Below are 19970 nucleotides of genomic sequence, written 5' to 3'. Positions count from 1 at the left end.
AAGTCAGTGTGAGATTTTTTTTTTTGTTGTTTTTCCTCTCAAAGTCTTTGTTTCATTGAGTTGAAAAGAACATGTCTGTTTACAGCAGCCTGAGACAGCTCTTCACCAGGTCACATCTGGAAAATTCCCTTTAAAAAGTATAAGCACAATAATCTTGCTGTTGCTTTCTTTTGTATAAGACTGCACTTTTTGATTACACATTAGATTTTTTAGTCATGGTTTTCCTGAATCAGAAACATCACATTTGTTTCAGCTTTATTATTTTTTTGGTCAATAAAATGTTTCAATTCTCTGGAAAAAAAGAGCTGGGATACTTCATCCTGGTGAGGAGAAGAATAATGGAGGATAAGGTTATGGAATTGTGGTCTTCAGCAGAAAGGAAGGGACCAGAATAGAGGCACCATTTAAAGTTGCAGCAAGAGAAATTTGGATGAAATGATTGGAAACAAATGTTCACTGGGAAGGTGGTAAAACACTAGAAAGGGGCCTGGAGAGGCTGTTGAATCTCCTTCCTTGGCAGTATTTGGACTGGGCTGGCCCTGGGCCCCAGTAAACTGCTGGAACTGGGAAGTCAGCTCTGCTTGGAGCAGGAAGTTGGACTGGAGACCTCCAGAGGTCCCTTCCAGCAGCAATTATTCCATGGGCTTGCACTCTCTCTAATAATTTTTCATCTGAATACCATCCAAATACTGCTGAGTTACTTTCCAAATGTCCTCTTTCTGGCTCTGCAAATAGCTGTGCATTTTTGTAGAAATCTGAGGTGCAGATCCATTTTTAACTTCTGTGTACCTAAATAATACCTTCGTGTGTTTCTCCAGAAAAAAAAAAATTGGATACAATACAAGCACAGAAATGTCAGGTTCTACATCACCCATTATGCAAGTTAATGAAGTGCATGGGTGGGAAGGGCTTTCCCTTTAAGTCACAGCTGAAAACATTTCCTCAAGTGATCTCACTTCTAGCTTAAGGCTTTCTTCTGCAGTTTAATTTCCCTCAGGTTTGTGTGATCCCATTTGTGTGCCAAGACCTTTAGTTTTGGAACTGATGCTTTAAGCATCAGAAAGTTGCTGCTTTCAGAGGCAGAATAGACCTTTTTTTGATCCAGGGTGGTAATTGTTGTGAATATAGCTGCTGGGTTTTTTTGGTTGTTTTTTTTTGTGTACACACAGAATCTGGCAGATTTTAATTGTATGCTTTTTAGAGATTGATTAATCAAGTTCAGGAACTTCAAAAATACATTCTGCCAATTATTTTTTTAATGTACTTGTGTGCTCTCACCTTTGAATTTTAAGTATGCATTTTCTCCACCTGAAAGTTCCTCTGTTCTCTCAGTGAAATTCTACTGACTTTTCTGGCTTTGTAATAAATCTTTGTTCATCTAGGACATTAGGGTCCAATTTGATTTTACACTTGACAGCTGAATCCTGTTTCTGTTTCAGACATTCATACTCTTATCACCATGGTTAAAATGAGGGTTTTTTTTCTTGCTGGAGGTATGAGGCAAACAATTAAACATCTGAGAATTCTATCTAACTGCATCTTTTATGGTCCAGTAAATCTCCATTAAGTGAAGACTGTAAAGAGTGTAAAATAAATGCTTTCTGTGGCCTTACAAGCAAGAATACTTTATTTGATTACTGATAAAAGTTGTAGAGAAGATATTCATTTTATGGGTACTTTTATTCCCTTCTTTGGTGAATTTATGTCCCTCTTCTACCTTCTGTCTATATAATAAATGACATGCATTCAATTTTTAGCACTGGCTTTGGAGAAGAGCACAGCTCTTGGTGCCTCTCCTCCTTGTGCACAGGCAGCAGATCTCCCTGAGCCTGGTTCAAGTGGACCTCAGTGTTACTCAGTTCTGCAGTTGTCAGGAATTTATGATACGGACTTATGCTCATCTCTTATTTCACAAGTGAATACATTTTTCTATTTTCTCCATTTCTTCTCACATCATTCACTAGGAATTATTTCTTGTGATAATTTGCAAAGTCTCTTAAAGCAGTGCAGATCTGTTTTTTCAGGTCAAGCACTTGTCAATGTATTTTTAAATGAAAGAAATATGTTTCTGTTTACAGGAGATTGTAACTCATGCTTAATTACAGAGTTCAGGGAAGAATGTTGTGTTGTGAGGGATGTGTTAAATTAAACTTTGTAAATGTGAATAAGTGTTCAAGTGCTAGTTTGATAAACAGACCATAGAGAACAGAAAAATAATCCATAAAGGAGAAAAGATTTCTTTAGAATAATGATTGAGTCATTGTTCTATTATATTCACTTTAAAGAGAGTGTTTTCTGTCCATAAAATGTGCTGCTTGCAGGAGGTATTGAAGCAGGAGTCACAGAGTTAGTGACATGCAGAGTTTTTCTCACTGCTGCCCCTTCTCTGTGCAGTCCACAGGAGAAGCACCCACAACCCCAAAGCACCCGAAGGACAACCGAGAGAGCTTCTTCCCAGTAGCACCAGCCACACTGCATCCCACCCCAGTGAATCCAGACACTGTGACTCCCGAAAACCTCCTGAGACTGAACGATCTGCATTCCAAATCCAAACCAGCCTCTTCCTCTTCATCCTCCTCCTCGTCGGCATCGTCGGTGCCGCCCGCGCAGGAGTGCCAGCGGGAGCCGGAGCAGCCCCGGAGCCAGGGCACGGAGCCTGCCCCCAGCATGGGGGATGCTGCTCGTGGTGAGTCTCAGCCAGGCAGAGCCTTCTGGCCCCCTCTGATCCGTTTCCACGTGCTGAGGTTGTGCCCGAGTTGTTTTCTCATCACTACACCACGTTCAAAAGGCTGCACAGATTTTTGTCGTGGTCCTGAAGTGGGTGCTTCTGTATAATCAATACATACTTTAATTTATAGCATAGATTAAAGGAGTGATCACTCCGTGTAACTTGTATGTGAAATCATGAAATAGCAGCCTGAAAATAGTAATCTCTTTCAGAGAATTGAAGTCTCTAGCAGCATTAAAATGAAATTTATTTTGTTTTCTTCAATGAGTTGAGGATCCAGTTCTTTTAACATTTAAAAATATTTAAGTTATTTTAAAGTGATTACAATTAAAATAAACTGCTGAGCAGCCTACATCTGTCTTAGAAGTGCTTGATTAACGTAATTAGCTGTGCAGCTCTCACTGCCCAGCATATATGAGTGTGGAGATACATAACACTGATGAACAAGATTCTGCATGGTCTAGAAAGTTAGCTTATCATCACTATTATGTTTCACATTTCAGAAAAGAAGCATCTGACAGGACCAGAATGTTGGAATGTGTTATTTATAACCCTGGTGTGGTTATGTGCCAGGTTAGAGCACAGGAAAGGATTGAAGAAACCAAACAAATGTTATTTATTCTATAGCACGATTGTGTGATTTGTTGATGGCTGTATTATGTAATTGGTCCTATACAGTTTTCTAGATGAGGAAAGAATAAATGAGAATGCTGTCATTTGCTTTAGTGCTGTCATGGCAGCCTGGCTTGTTAGCAGCTGAAAGATCTCTGTGCTGGGCAATGCTGATCCACTTTGGGGAGTGAAGTAAGATTAGACCCAATTTCAGCCTTGCCTTGGGTGCCCAAAGAGGTGGTTGGCAATATTTGTGGGACACTGTGCATGTTAAGGTGGCAGAGCACCTGCCATAGGCTGTACTTTCTTGCAACTTTAGCAGAAGTGCTGTCTGAAAAAGCATCTGCTGCTGCCTGTGCTCACTCCATCTGTTTACAAGCCTGGGCCCAGCACTACTCACAAAATGCCTCAGACAAGTCATGGGAGCCCAGATAAAGTTATGAATGAACCACATATAGAACAGGTCTTGTGGAAAATGATGCAGGAAGATAGTGTCCAGATTTGTGGAAGTAGTGTCCAGATTTGTGAGACGGGATATTTTCTTTGTTTGGAATTGTGACTTTGTAAAGTTTTTGTCTTTATACTTCTGGTATGTCATTTCTTTCCTTATGTAATCAGCCTTGTTATTTGAATGCACATAGTCTGCATCCATCAGCAGTGAAGAGCAAGTTAGGGAGAAATAGGTTTTCCCAATTTGCTAATCTCTGAGTACAGAACAAAACTGAAATTTAACATCTAGTATCAGCAGTTGTGTTGTCTAATTTTCCTCTTTCACAATTCCAGGGAGAGATTGTCTTAGGAAGGGAAAAGAGAAAAGTGGAGTGATGAGGAAGGAATGGCTTAGTCTGGGTGTAAATTACATTTGTTACTGTCCTTGGGAAGCAAAAGAATGGAGTTGCCTGGTGTCATAAGATGTCTTGTCTGGCTTGTTCAGCAGGGAGTAATTTGGGTTTGTGCCTAGACAACAGGGGAGGAAAACCTGAATCCTCTGTGAAGCTGTTATGGACTTACTAAGGAGACTGGTGTAGGAATGACAGTGCTGATAAGAACTCATGCATTCTTCTGGTTTTCAAACAGAACTCAGGAGCATTTCTGATGTGCTTTCCTCTCTGCAGTTCCCCAGGCCACATCACAGTGATTGGAACATTTATTTTAATCTTTTGACTTTCTGGGCTTTGTTAAGGTTGTAGAGTTAGATATTGTTCATTCTTCTTTGATGTTTCCTATACATCATTTAGGTTGAGGGAGATGGAAGGGTTAGCTGCCAGAATTACACCCCTGAAACTGAAAATCAAGAGGCTCTCTCTCCAAAGCTCAGTGCTGAATGCATGAGTGGTATCTGGCTCTCAGCCCTACCTGACAGGTCATTTCTCTAGCTGAGAGAGACACCAATTACTGCTGTGTCCTTTCTTCCTCTTTTCTTTTCATTCTCCTACCTTTGTATCTACCTTCTCTAAAAAAAAATGAGTTATAATTCTGTTACAGCCCTTTTTCATCTGCCTTCCATTGGTTCTGTTTGGGTAAAAACTCCTCCCATTTTTAGAATAAACTGTTTTCAACTTTTTTGTCTCATTACCTGTACCTACTCGTTCATGTGGAAGTATTACACATCAGAGAGTATTTATTAGCTGCTCTCATTTTCTCTGATTTCACTCAGGAAAAGGATTTGTTTTTCCAAGCGTTGTTGATGCTATGCCACTCATTTCTGATGTAAATGTTTTCCTGAGATTTTGTCTAGTGCATGACTAACTGGTACAGAGCACAGCTGATGCAGTCCAGCAGCAGAGGGATGATGGTGGCAGTTTCAGTAAGACACCTTCCTACATTTGGGTATAAATGTGCTTGGGACTCTTAGCCTTCCTAGCTCAGCCTAACATTTCTCTGGGGAAGCTAAAATAGGACAATTAAGGTAAACTCCTTCCAGCCTGTCACACTCTTCCAGTATTATATGGTTCTAAATTGCTGAAAAATCTTGACATTTTCTTCTTGGCTGTCCTTATTGCAATAATGATTTTTATGAGGAATGAACAGGAAAACATTCACATTTGAGTTCTGATACCAAGAGAAGGTTTTTATACCTAGAATTATTTAAAGTTCTGTGTTTTGCTTAAAGCCAGCTATTCACCAAGTTGGAATATAAAATCCAAGTAGAAGACACCCCAGTATTAATTTTTTGTACATTTAAGGCCTAAGCAGTTCAATATGAAAGCAAGGTCATGATAAAGCTGTCCAAACTTAGAAATTCAAAGCTAGGGAAGACAATTCTTTGTGTTGTGCAGGGAAGTGGCACTCCATAAGCCACGGGAATAGCCTGCTGTAATTTCAGGTGTTTGTGAAATGGGCACAACAGGGGAAGTAGAGGGGTAAATATAGTTCAGCCTGTAGAACTTTGGGAGTTTCAGAAGCACAAGAAATTAATACAAGTGAGGACAGTTGCATGGAAAGATGAGAGACTGTTACACAGAGTGTGCAGGCAGCTGCAGAATCCTTGAAAGGCAAATGTTCCAAGTAAAGAGGGTTTTGAAGTGGGAAGTCCTAAGAATTCAGTAACACTCAGTAGTGCTGGAATGTGACATTTCACCCTGTAGGATAACTGGGTGCTGGAGTCATAGGTGTAAGGAGCATCTTTTCCCAGAAGTCTGCAACTTAGTTTATTTTAGCAGCTGATGCGTGGCTTTGGGTTGATAGTGGGTTCTCAGAAGACTGAGGAGAGCAAATGTTTTCCTAAGGCATCACTGCAGAGAATGTAAACCATCATTTTGCATTGACAGCATCTCTTGTCTTAAAATAGTGCATGGCACAAGGGCCCACCTGGACTCCTTGCAGTTTCCAGATACCCAAACATCAGCAAACATCCACAATTCCTGGTCCTGGGTGAAATAATGGGGATTGTGCTTTGCCATCAGAAGTGGAGCTTAACCTCATACTGGTCTCAGTGGCTCCTGAGTTTGCTTGTCATGAATTCCCAAAGACAAACACAGATTTTAAGAGCCTGTAGTTCAGTGTTTTGACAACTTTTCTTCTTACACAGAAGTATTTGGCCCTGTTGGCTACGCCTTATTTTAATTATGCATTTCAATTCAAATTTTCAGGTACTTTTTAAATGACTGTAAGTAGTAACATTCAACCCTCTTAATTGCAGTCAGTGTCTTACCTTTTTTCTGTTGAATTCAAAATTGTGCTGTAGAGCACAGAGTTGTTCTCAACAGATGGCTCCAAAAAAGATGAAACAGAAAAGTTAGGCAGGCCAAGGACCTGTGGCCTCATGTGAGCTACCTTCAGATTGCAGTTACCTGGCATGAAGCTTCTCTCTTAAATGCATGTGTTCTTCTACTCTGTTTTCTTGTGGCACTTGTGTGCATCTTACTTTCACTACTTTCTCCTCAATTTCTTGAGGAGAATGTTGACTTGTTTTGGTTTTTGACAGCTGTCTTCCTCAGTTCCCAAGGCTGGATTTCTCCTAGGCTTTAAAACCTCTTCTCTAAATGCTTGTAGCCCCACCCCATTGGTGCTGTCCTGGGGTAGAAGCTCCTGCCCAGCCGTGAGTGACTGAAGAGTCATCACTGGGAATCAGCCAGGCTGGGAATCACTGGCAGTCCAGGGGGCTCTGCATGGCTCGCTCTGATCTCTTGCTGCTTCAGCCTCCTTGCCATTGGTGTTCTCACTTCCCCTTGTCTGATCCATGCTTTTCATGAAGCTTTTTATTTTTCACAATGGTGCACTCTGAAAACAACCTGGCTGCTGAATGTCAGCAGGGGTTTCCTGTTTGTGAGTGACTTCTTAATTCCTTTTTGCAGTGCTCAGACAGTACCAGTCAGTCATGGCTCTTCCTCTTCCCTTTGTAAAAATGTGCTGATTTACCTCCTGTCGAAACAAACTCATTCCACAAGAATTTTTCAGTACATTTAATGTCTATTTCTGATATGTACACTTCAGATTCCTGACGTTTTATTTACTCAATCCACTGTAGTGCAGAAAATCCTTTGACATTTAAACTGTCATAATTTTTATGTACCTGTGTTGGATCAGTAAGAGCAAACAGGGCAGGGGCAGCAGCTGCCCAGCAGAGGCAGGTGAGGTTGATGGTTTGGAGCCAGGGTTTAGTGCACTCAGGGCAGGTCTGTGCTCCAGGAGCCTCTCTAGCCCTGTGCACTCATAAATCTCCCTGAAAATCCTGCAGAGCCATTGCCCTGTGGATGTCTTGCACTACTGAAATGCAATTTTTGTAGACTTTTGTGAAGGAACATACAGCAATGCTGTATGGTTACAATATGGTTCAGTTTCACTAGTTTTAGATTGCTGTCAGCAGCAGAAAATTTACATATATTCCTGCACAAAGGCAGACTGAAGAGAGATGTAGTTATAAGTCCTCTGCACAGGCATTGTGTTGCTTACAAATTACTTAGAAAATTGTGGGGTGTCATTACATTCACTTCACAGATTTTTCTGCCAGCTGCTTTTGCTAATTTCCTTGTGCTTAGCTGGCTGTCAGGGCAAAGGAGGGTGAAATATTGATGGTAAAGGAAAGGTCTTACAGCTTTTGTTAGATAACTCCTAGAGAAATTTCAGAAGCAGGAGACTGCAAATGACTATTCCTGTCCACAGGTGCTGTTGTGATGCTCTCCAGATGATGCTGAGTCAGATATTAAACAAATATCAATTAGCTGTGTTTTGATAAAGCCATTTGAAAGTTCATGTCGTTGAATATCAAACTGTTGTCTTTTTGATCTAGGCTCATTGTTTGCTCTTTCAAATTGAAGTTTGGTTTGAAAAAATAGAGAAAGTTAGGACTGAACTTCAGGGTTTTTCTTTACCCACGTGCATGCCAGGTTTCTGCACCTCTAGGACAGCTGGTGGTGGCAGGAAATGTTTTTGGACACAGGAATTCTGCTGTCTCTGCTGTCAGACTGGCCCCAACATGGCTGTTAGAGGGATCTGGGAGTTAGTATGGGCCAGGGACTATTTCCAGGAAGCATTTTCAAAGCAGCCACCCATTTTAAATTTTAGTCTCGTTAGTGGTCTGTGACAGCTGACCTCAGCATTAGGAAGAGTTTTGGGGTATGTCTCATTTGATTGTGCAGTACACTCTCCCTGCTCAGGACATAGTGATAAATATAGCACTGTGCTGTGCTATTGCACTGCAAACTTCTGTTCACCAGACTGCTTGAATTTCTTTTCTTTCAGGGGCAATAGAACTTGTGTTCTGCAGCTTTTCGCCTCCAAAATTACTCCAGTGCTTAATTTTTAACATACGACTTTGTGTGTCAGCTTTGAATGTAATTTCCTGCATTTGGCATTTCAAGTCAAATACTTCTTTCTACAGCTATATGCACTAAAAGCACTTGGCAGTGCTTTTTTAGAAATAAATTTAATAGCAGGATATTTGGAATGAATGTAGAGAAAGCAAGGCTACCAAGTGTACCTGCCACATGCTGTGATGGGCTAGGTACCTCGCTGTCTGCTGTGCTGTGCTACCTCATGGCTAAAGGCTCTGTTGTTTTTGTGTTTCTGCATCTTAACTCTGTCCAGCTGAGCCAACCCGTGTTCCAGTGCAGTCTTTCTTCTGACTGAGTAGCACAGCTCATAAGGAAACTCTGAGCTCCTTCAAATTCAGCCTTTCCATGGCCTTTGCAACTGTGCTGTGGGGAAAAAAGCTGTATTAATTCCCAGCACACCGGAGAGCAAGGCAGATGGAATAGAGAAAGTGAATTGTTTTCACATTAGTATTATTCCTTGGAAATGTGGGAAGATACTTCCTCCACTATGTCAGGGAGCAAAGGATCAGATGCGTTTCCATTGGGTGGAAAAAAAAATACAATATTCCCTGCCTTGTACAGTAAATGAGTTGTGTGAACAGTTGTGTGTGCTGTGGGTGGCCACCAGTGCAGAGTAAACCAGTTGTTACTGGGACTAGGAAGATTAGTGTTTCCCAGAGTCTGGAGGCACACAGAATTCAATCCTTACTCTTTTGAAGCTGTTGGAAGGCAAGGTAGTACAAACCAGCTAAATCCTACTGATGAATTTCCAGGATTTTTGTCTTGACACACAGAGCTGCTGGGGAAGGGATTTTGCAGAGGGACGAAGGCAAGTGGTGCAAGTGCTTTATTTAAGCACTTGAGGTTGTTGTCTGCTCACTTCTCCTTGTATTTTCTTTTGAAATGATGTTAATATTTTGTCCTGGAGTTCAAAGCTCAGCTCCTTCTTCTTTCCTATAATGAAATGGTGCTTTGTGCATGCACTCTGCATTGCCTATATTCTTTAACATATCTGTGCTGTAATACTTCAAACTGCTTCTGTTAGAAACTGGAAAATGTTTTTTCCAGGTGCTCGTCACATTTTCTGGGCTTGTCTTCCAGTTTTAATGTAAGAGGTTTAATGCATGACTAAAGAATTTTTTTGAAACTCCATACAAAATGTTTTATAACACTAATGTTAATGCCTCATACCTGACAGCACGATGAAATCAAATTAGTGAGTGTTCAGTGCAGAGGGACCAGAGCAGCTGCTTACTGTTTACAGTAGTACTGCTTTTAAACTTTCTCCACATCTTCAAATTGCCAAGTGATTATTTTTGCCAGTGTTATTTTTGATTTTTATGTACATGAGAATAGCAAAGTGAGCGGTGTCGGTGTAAAGCGCTCGCAGGGTTGTATAATCAGCGTGTTGATAGTGTGTGCATGAATGCATGTGGTGCATGCTGTGGATGAGGAGCTGGGAGAGGATATTAACTGTGATGAAGTCATGAACCCAGGCGCCCGCTATAGGCATCTGCAAACACTGGTTACCCTGGCAACAAGTGGGAAGAGGTTGGAGAGGAAAGCTGGAGTAGGTTGTTGCATTGAATTGTTTCTTCCTCACTAAAGCAGGGAGATGTTGAAAGGTATGATGTCCCTCTTTCTATGTCGTGTACTATTTTATATGTATTTAGGCAGCTATTGGGAAAGGGAAGGCTAAAAAAAAATCCTTGTAATGCAGCTCGATTGGAGAGGAACTTTTCAGTATCAATAGTGACGTGCATTGCAAATCTGTGCTTTTCTCTGTGTGCTTAATTTCTGTGTTTTGTGTTGTGAGAGTGCTAAATGGGTCTCCAGAGCACAGTACCTGCCCCATCCTCAGCCTGGGGACAAGTGTCTCTTGCATATTATATCTTCAGAAACTGGTTTTATTTTAAACTGGGTTTGTAGAGCTAATGTTTGAAAACCTGCCAAGACAGTACAAGTACAGGGTAATACCAAAAGATTTATTAACTGATATTAAATCAGAGCTTCTGAACCTCCAGAATGCGCTGCACTTACATTCTGGTGTTCTTGCACTTGTGCAGAATATTGTGGCTCACGAGTTAGTGGAGTCTTTACCTCCCTGGGGAAAGTTTTTATTAGAAGAACTAGGACATTATGTTCAGGGCTTTAACAGCATCTTCCTCAAAACAAATATTAAAATATTCTCTTCAGAAATCTGTTTTAGACAAATAATGAAGAGATCCAACTGTATTTTCTTGATTGTCCTTCCTTGTTTTGACCTTTTTGTCTGTAATGAAAAAAGAACAAATATCTATGCAATATATTAAAGTATAAATTATGATATGTACACTGAAACAACCAATTCTTGCTATTTTCAAGAAGCCTAAAAAATATTTTGTTTATTAACTTTATTTTTAACTTGGTCACTTGAGTGGCATTGTTTCTATTTAAATTTAAAAAACCCTAAAATTGCACAGTCCTGAAAGAATAAAGTGTATTACCCAGTCAGGGAATAGAATTCTGCGACTGTATTGAGCATCTCTGACAGCAAGGGAATGATTAACAGTGGTTCTTGATTTCTATTGTACTGAAAGGCACATTCTAATAGAGTATTATCAGATATTGTTTCCAGAAGTGCAGTGATAGAAATACACAGTGTGCTGGACTCCTGCCCTTTCATTTCCATTCACTTCTACATTAAAAATCGCTGTCAGATATTTTATTCAAATATAAATCTGATTTTACTGCACTGTAAAACTGCATCTTCAAAACTTGAAAAAATATATTCTGGGAGATGGAGATGTGTATGACGATGCTGATTGCTCTTGAGAGAACATAGACTGACACCAGTCTAGTAGTATCTTCTTAGAATTAGGCTGCTCAAAAGAGTTTTTATCAGTGGGCCATAATTTAGTTAAAATAAAGTACAGCAAATCAGTTTAAGCAATGATATATCTTATAATCAAACAAATATTGTAATCAGCATAAGAAGTAGAGTTTTGTCATTAAATAATAATGCAAATCAGAGCTCTTACTCTGTATTGTGAACTAATAAGTCCCTAATGTAGTTAAGTAGTAGAGTAGATACAAAACTGCTCTCAGTTAGCAGTGTAGTTGAGGCTGTAGGATTTGCAGTTTATTTGTGTATAGTTCTATGCCTGCTAAGTTAATTACTGGTTTGTATTCTGGGTTAATAAGTGGATAAGAAAGATTCTGTTAGTACTTACCCTGGCTACTTAAGATGTTGATTCTGGAGGGACTGCTGGAGAATGAGCTGACTTCTCTGTCTTGTGGAGTAATCTGAAATCATCATCATTTTCATCCTGCTTTTCTTCAGATGTTGTAATGTTTGATCAAGTGTCCTGTAGCCATGTCAGTGTGGGAGTGCTCTGGGCTCAGACTGCAGCCTGTGGTCAGCACCTGGGATGGGCTGGGATGGGATGGGATGGGTGTATGTGCTGGCCTGAGGCTGCTCCTTTGGCAGTGTGGGGTTAAATCCCTGTGTGCTGATGGAAAGGGCAGGCAAAACCCAGGGAACTTTCAGCTGTCCTCTGCTTCTTCAGAAGGGAACAGTGCTTTGGGATTTTCCTACTCAAGATTCCTACAGTTATGCACTTCCTTCTGCGTTGTTCTCAGCTGATTTGGTCTATTAATACATGGACAGATGCACGTGTTATTTTCCTACCTCCAGTGCTGTATTTTGAAGTATCCAGAGAGAAATGTGCAAGGGAGTGCTGAGAATGGGAACCACATTCATCTGCATTAGGCTGTTCCATTTTGTGCTTGATAGTGAGTGGAGCATCTCAGAACAGGAGCTGCCTGTGAGCTGTGCTGTAGTGGGTGACCTTTCCTTTTTGAGAACTATTGGACACTCCTCTACAAGCAATCTCATTTATCCTAAGGCTTATAGGAGCTTTCAGCTACAAGTCTAGATGATGGGGCTTTTTCTTTACCTATGAAAATTAGTGGATGAAAGAATAGCCTGCTTTCCTGAGCTTTTTTTCATACAAGTTATTCAAGAACCATAGAAATGATAACTCTTTTAAAAAGTTGCATCTTTCAAACTGTGTAGATCAGACTGTTAAGCTGTGATGTTTTCTGAAGCAGTTTCTGCAAGGGGAACTCTTGTACAGGAGAATATTACCATGGTAAATTCCGAGATCTTCTCTATATTGGTGGAGATGGAGAAGTGTTTTCAACACTTGAGGGGGTGGGAGCAGTTTTCCAATGAAGAAAAGTTAAAATATGTATTCCTTTTTAAGACGTTGCATGGTCAAAATCCCAAATTAATTTAGAGCATTGCCATACAAAGAATTTTAGAGCAAATGAGACTGTGCCTGTCCACCGCATGTGCTGGTCCATGATAGTTGCCTGTGCCACCTTAGCCTGTGGAAATAGGAGGTGACTCAAATTAGACCAGGCAGCCCTTTGTTTTTTGAAGAATGTCTTCATTTTTAAGAGAGAATAAGAGCTTGTTTTGTGTCCATAGCCTTGAAGGGGTCACTGCTCTGCCCCACAAGGGCACTGGCAGGTCCAGTGAAATGACTCCTGCTATGTACAACATGCAGCTCAGTGTGTAAGAAAGCTGCTTTAACACTGCACTCATGTGAAAGCAGCTACAGCTGGTACATAACAGCAAGACTGCACACACACGTGGATTCTGAGTTACAAACATCCCAGGCTCTAGAATAGCAGAAGGTGGGAATTTTAGGCTAATATATTTATAGAGGTACAGTGGATGTATCGGTGAAGAGTGGGCATTCAGTATCACTTGATATTGGTTCTGTGAGAAATGGATTTGGCCCTGGTATTGGATGTTCACAGTGATGACTCTTACTGAGCTGTGCTCAGTGTAGCAGGTACCTGTGGCTGGAGATCAGAGAGGGCCCCATTGATCACAGCTGGACCTTCATTAAGGGTGATGGATTTTGCTCTGCAAGTGGCAGCTCTTCCTTCCAGCCCTCACAGCTCCAAAGGAAATGCTCAGCTCTCTGTTTCTGCAGGTGTGCAGAGATGACAAAATGTCAACCTCAGAATTTTTTTCCTTTGCTTTTTATATGGCATTTACCATTTTTTAAGAGTTTGAATTGATGGCACTAAGTATGAAAAAGTTGCTTTTGCCATCTTAACTTGCCAGTATTTAATTTCACTCAGTCATGTTATGGTTTAGAAACAGAGCAAGGGTTAAAAGGATTTTTCTACCTGTTGGTTAGACAGCAAAAGGATTGAGGCTTGGGAGAGAGATCAGGATGTCTCTTAATCTGTGAATTATATTTCATTACTAAAGAGGAAGAAGAGCTTGAAGTGCCTTTGGAGGGGCTTGGATTTCAGCAGCAGGAGTCACGGCTTTGTCAGCAGATGAAAATGGCTACTGTCGCACCATCGCCAGAGCCTGTTTGCTGGCAAGTGGAGCCCGTGCCCAGCACAAATTCGGGACATGTTTGTACCCCAGGTAGGAGCTTCCTGTGCTTCAGGGAATTCTGAAATGGGGTGGTGAGCTGTGCATCCTCTGTAGGCACTGATTGTTGGACAGTTGGGATTGACATGCCTCAGTTTCTCTGCCTGCCCTCAGAGTTTAGATGCATTCCTGGCAATGCCTGAGCTTCCTGGGCAAGAGCCCTGTCATCCCTTCGTGGTGATTCTGCTTGGTGCATGTCTGGCATGCTAAATACCATGGCAGCAAAGCCAAATAAAAAACCTCCAGTACCAGCTTTCATGCAGGATAGTTTCTGCATCCTCTAAAGCAGAATTTTTCTTTTAATTGAAGTCTTATATGGGACAGTATGATAACAGTTTGGATTACACTATTGGGATATTTAGCAGAAGGAAATGGTTTTTTACAAAACTGACTCAGTCTAAGTAAACATAAAAACCAGCATTACAGCAGTTAATGTGTTCTATCCCTCCTCTGCCCTCTTCCCAAGAGAAGAAGTTGGTGTTTTAATTGAAAAAAATGTAAAACCTGGTATTTCAGGCAACCATAATCTAGATTTTCATTTTTTGGGGTATCTTGTTTTTCCTTATTTATGAGAGCAGATTATCCTGTGTCTGATTACTGTCTGGAAGGATTGGCTGCCCATGGTGATGGGTCACTGACCTTGATGGAAAGCCATGCCTCATCTGTTGTGGCAGCTCTTACATTCCTGTGTGCTGTTGAGAACATGCAATTCAATTTTACATCCCTTAGTAGTTTGCTCTACTGCTGCCTGTTTCTCAGGATAGCATTAGGAAACTGGCATTTTATTTTGCTGTGTGTTAAGTGGCCGTGTCCATTCCCAATATCTGCCAGAGATGGATTTGACAATACTGAATCTGAAAACATGTATATGAACACCTGTCATTATTACCAGACTGAGAAAAGCTCTGGTGTTTCCATTTATGTAGTTGCTAACAAATCATTTGGACTCCATGTGAAGCAGCATTATTAGTAAGAAATCTCTTAACAAATAGTCAGTTTTTAACATCACAGCATTGTCATCTACTGGTTATTGTTGTATATACATAATTTTGTAATGTGATAGTGCCTGGGGAAGGGCTGGATCCTTGTGATGAGATGTACTCAATAAACACTCTGGGAAAGCTTGCACTGTAGAGGCCCCAAGCTGAGACACTTGGGAAGGATGTGGAAATGATGCTAACCAGTGTGGGAGCAGTGGCCTGAGCACACCAAGGAGGGCTTTATGGCAGCATCTGCAATGGGGAAGTTTTGACAAGTGTTACCATATATTTTTCTCTAATTGTTGAGGAGTTGCTCTCTCAGTACTTGAAGAGACAGTGCTGTGGTGGAGGAAATGAAGACTCATAAGTGAAGCTGAAGAGCTTTGTTTGTTGCATTGCAGAATGGAGGGACAGGAGATGATTGCATCTGACCCAAGTGGGAAGATGGTGTTTGTAGTAGATGTAGATGGCCAGTGCTGCACTACCATTTGTTGTGCTTGGTCAGGTTGAGTTTCTGACATCCAGTAAGATATTTTTTAATTACTACTGGTTCCCAGTTGTCATTATACAATTTTTTTTCTGGTTCTAAGCTTTGGTTATTGCAAGGCTTGAAGAAAGGCCTTTTGAGCCAGCCTTACATCTAACAATGAACTCTTCCCTCTTCTTTGACATCCGAAATCCTAGATAACTTCCTAACATATTTTTTCCTTGCTGTTTTCTGTTTAGCCTCCAGTTCCAAGCCTGAACTCAGCTCCAGTTCACAGACTTTGGGAAGTCAGCAGAACAAGACAGATGGCACCCGAGTAAAAACTCGCATTCTGCCCAACATGCCAAAGCTTTTCATACCTTCATCTGTCACCAAATTTCCACCTGAGATCACTGTCACTCCACCCACTCCCACCCTCCTTTCTCCAAAGGGCAGCATTTCAGAAGAGACCAAGCAAAAATTAAAGGTAATAAAAGGGAAACAGTAATTTTTTAGATTATTGTTTTTATCTTAATTCTCCCCTCAATAAAATACTTGTATGAAAGAAGCAACAGTTCATGTCCCCAGTTCATAACCAGAGGTAGATAAGTAGTGGAAGGAGGTGCTAGCTGTTACCAGCAGGAGCCAGTTCTTAAAGGACTGGTGAAATACTGGCTGTGGGTGAAATGAGAGCTATTCTAGTCCATATCCCTTTTCTGAGGGATTTGGAAAAAATTAGAAAAGTGGCTGAGTGACCTGGTGCAGCCACTGCAGTTCTTAGATGAGTGGAAGCCACCAGAACATTAACTGTGGGGAAGCCTGCTGGTAAATGTTATGTTGTTTAACGTTAGGATGACATCTTTTATCAACACAAGACAGTTATTGAATGTGAAGGAATAGCAACCAGTGGGCTTTTGTCCCTGTGATCATGGGTTTATCCTGACTATTTAGCAATATATTCTCTCTCTCTCTTTTTGGGATCAGTCTGCTATTTTGTCTGCTCAGTCTGCAGCGAATGTAAAGAAGGAGAGCCTTTGTCAGCCAGCTTTGGAAATCTTAGAGACCTCAAGCCAGGAGTCCTCACTGGAAAGTGATACTGATGAAGATGATGACTACATGGACATATGAATGAATTCTGGCCATCATCAACACCAACCACATAACCATTCTTCTTGTTGCCAGCATCTCTGGAAGTTGAAACATCTTCATTGGCATTACTCTCCATTTAATTGGCATCATTGTGTTCTTCACTTTCATTACCTTTGTTGTCACCACAGCCACTTGTATTGCCTTCAGACTCTTCGCCATTCTCCCCATCTTGGTGCTTGACAGAAGGAATGATTGATTATTTACCAGGCAGTTGGTAAATCTGGATCACACTGTCACCAGGAACTTCAGTAAACACAAGGATGTTTTGAGCTGCAGTTCTTATCTCTCTACTGTTCCTGCTTCTCCAAACCAGAGCCTTGGGAGTTGCTCCGGTAGCTCTTTTCTGTAGTGTTTTCCTCCTTTTAGTTGTCTTGCATTTTCCCCCTCCAGCTAAGTTTTTCTCCCAGTAATTCAACAACCTGATGTCTGTCTAACCATGCCATGATTAATCCAACAGCTCCTTTTAAGGTGGATGGATTAGGAAAAAATTGCTGAGCTGGTAGAGATTTTAATTGCATCGAGAAAATCTGTGGCTTTTTCATAGGGCAAGGAGGGTGAGCTGAGAGTCTGTCAGCTCCTTCACACTGCTGGGGCTCGGTTGGAATGGGACTCTTTCAAATAGACAAAAGAAGCAGCTTTTCCAGGCAGACAGAAAGGGTGGTCTCCTGTTTGTGCTCATTTCACACCAGTGTATGAGGTCCAGCAAAATTTATCTACCTGAATGTTGGCTTAAAGAACTGATCTTTCCAGTATTGTCTTACAGTCCTTTCTCTTCTAATGCCTTGGACAAGCATTTTGAACTGGGGGCTAGATGATATTTTTATGGTGGTATTGGAAAAAAAAAAAAAACTTGAAAGATTTCAGTACCATTTCAGTAATGTCTGTTTTTTACAGAATGACACGAAAAGGTGTTTTTTATCTATCTGCAGAGGGACTGCTCACAGTTATTTATATGAGAAAATAATGGTAACAAAAATCCTTTTTTTTTTTCTACTGAATGTTAACTTTGTAAAATAATGAATGCAAACCATGCAAAAAAAAATACATCACACACTATATATACACCCGCGTGCGCCCACACACATATATATATGTGTATGTACATATATATATATGTCTGTATATGAAAACAGAAAATGCATACAGCTTGCAATGTCGGATTTCTTTGTGTTTGGGGGTTGGTTTTCTGTAAAATGCAGAGCTTTGTATAAACTTTTGGGTTTCTTTTCTAATAAAGTTGAAATGCACTGTTGTCTCTGTTTGTTTGAGAGGGCACAAGGTGCCGTGGTTCTGAAAGAGCACTGCTCCTCTTCCCTTTTATTTTTTTGGCTGACAAAAAAGGGGTTGGGGGGACTTGATGGGAACCCCTTTGTTTTCAGGGAACTGCCAGAGCTCTTGAGGTGGGTTTGGTGTGTGTGACCCAGGAACAGGTTCAGTTCCCCACTGAGACATGAATTCTTTTTCACCCATCTTGGTGTCTTTAAAAGCTGATGAGCAACATAAGGGGGAAGACACCCCTTGGGGAGCAGGATCACACAGAATATTTGGCTGTACAGATTTGCACTTGATCTATTATTACAGTGATTGATCTCATTGATAAGAATGATAAATGGACTGTGGATAAAAAGAAGCTTCAGCAAACTTTGTATTGCAAGGTTGTTCTCAAATTCTGGGGGTTTTATTTTGGAGAAAATGTGGTTTACAAGGAAGTGAGCATGTCCATTTTAGATGTGTTAGCAACTGTTTGTGTAACTTGTTCACCCACTATAAGTGATAGGTGAAGTGAGTGCCATTGATACAGAAAAGATGAGGCAAATGATGGTAAAAGCAAACAAATGTTTTCAGTGTTTACTCTGATTTGCTGTAGGTTTTTATAAATGCAGTGTATAGCATACTGTGTAGTCACTGCCAGGTAAAAAGCTGAGGAAGTTTCAGATAAGCATGATGTTTAGGTTTTTTAGAAGAAAGCACAGAATGAAATAAAGCAGCTGCTTATGAGAAATTGAAAGGGGAGGGTGTAGTTCTGACCAGGGCTTTTTCACCCAAATGGAATGGATTGCACAGACTGTTTGGCTAATGTGTATTCTTAAATGTATTCTAATTTAAAGATCACATTTCAATTTTTAGGTCCACACTTTAGCTTGGGTCTGATGTATAAAGCATTCGATTTTCTAATTGAATGTGACCACTGAAGATTGTTGGTTTTCCTTTATTATTCTTAAGGATTCCTTGGCATTAGGCTTTCTGGGCTTTTTCCTCCAGACTTCCTAAAATGCTGATCTTGAGCTTTCTTTTGAATTCTAGTCCTGCTTTTTGAGAAGGATTTAAAATTTTGCTGGTTTAGGAAAGCTAGAACTGTAAGTGTAACTGTTCCTGCTAGCAACAAGAGCTGCATTTGCTGGACTGCTCTAAAATAATTTTAACCTTCAAACTACTCAACTGTGCAACTTGTTTTATCCTATACTGAATTCTCTTACCTGGTTTTCCTTTGTTGTTTTTCTTTTTTTTTTTTTTTTAATTTATGATCTTTTTACTCCCATTATGCTCCTGAGTAGCTCAAGGACTTTTTCTCAAGCTCAAGAAATTACTGAGGCTGAACTATACAGGCCACCTCCCTCCACTCCTGCCCTTCTGCTGTTGACTAAATGTTTCTCAGCCGTTGGGCCTTCTTCCACAAGGGTGTTCCTGCTGCACTGAAGGAGCCTTTCTTCTTCTCCCTGTGTGAAATCTCCTCTCTGTAAGTACAGCTGATGTAGTTCTTCAGTTCAAGGAGCCACATTTGGGAGTGAAGGTGCCAAGGTCCCTGGATGCACTGAGATAATGGTATTTGTCTGAAGAACCATCCCTAAAGGTACTCAGAGCAAGAACTTCCAATCCTTACAAACAGAGGTATTCAGTGAGTAATGAATGCATCTCGTGAGCTTGGCCATGTCATCTTGTGGAATTATCAAGAAAAGGTATTGCAGTAAAACTGCAGTTAGCCATGGCTTGGAGTAGATTCCTTTCTTTTGGTCTAATCCTGGTGGTAAGAGCTTGAAATTCAAGCCTAGGCAAAATCCAGCTTACCAAGTTGCAGATCGAATGTAAACACTGCACCTGCCTTCAGGATTTACTGGGTACCTCTTGCTTCTGACATCTGTGTTCCCAGGTGCCTTTCTGATGTGCCAGACAAAGAAATGGCAGCTGCTGAAGTGTGTTGCTCTGGTATGGCTTTGGTTTGGGTTTTCCCTGTGTAGCCATAGGGACAGGAATGTCTGGTGCCTAAAGCAAACTTTAAGGTGAGGTCTGTGACCAAGTGGGGTGAGGCTTTTTCTCTTCTTATTTTTTTTTTTTTCCT

At 40.8% G+C, this 19970-nt stretch overlaps 1 protein-coding gene across 1 annotated transcript in view; it reads left to right on the top strand.

Annotated features, from left to right (window-relative positions):
* Window positions 1–17885, top strand: part of CABIN1 (calcineurin binding protein 1) — a 108572-nt gene extending 90687 nt beyond the window's left edge. The window contains exons 35-38 of the mRNA XM_053959387.1: window positions 2395–2686; window positions 13868–14032; window positions 15745–15971; window positions 16469–17885. Of these exons, the coding sequence (XP_053815362.1) occupies window positions 2395–2686; window positions 13868–14032; window positions 15745–15971; window positions 16469–16612 (828 nt within the window). The 3' untranslated portion in view covers window positions 16613–17885. The remainder of the gene's footprint in view (window positions 1–2394; window positions 2687–13867; window positions 14033–15744; window positions 15972–16468) is intronic.
* Window positions 17886–19970: the final 2085 nt, after the last annotated feature.

This window comes from Vidua chalybeata, chromosome 18 (assembly GCF_026979565.1).
Source record: "Vidua chalybeata isolate OUT-0048 chromosome 18, bVidCha1 merged haplotype, whole genome shotgun sequence".
Lineage (NCBI taxonomy): Eukaryota > Metazoa > Chordata > Aves > Passeriformes > Viduidae > Vidua > Vidua chalybeata.
The sequence above is the reverse complement of the archived record's forward strand: the minus strand, read 5'-3'. Positions and strand labels throughout refer to the sequence as shown.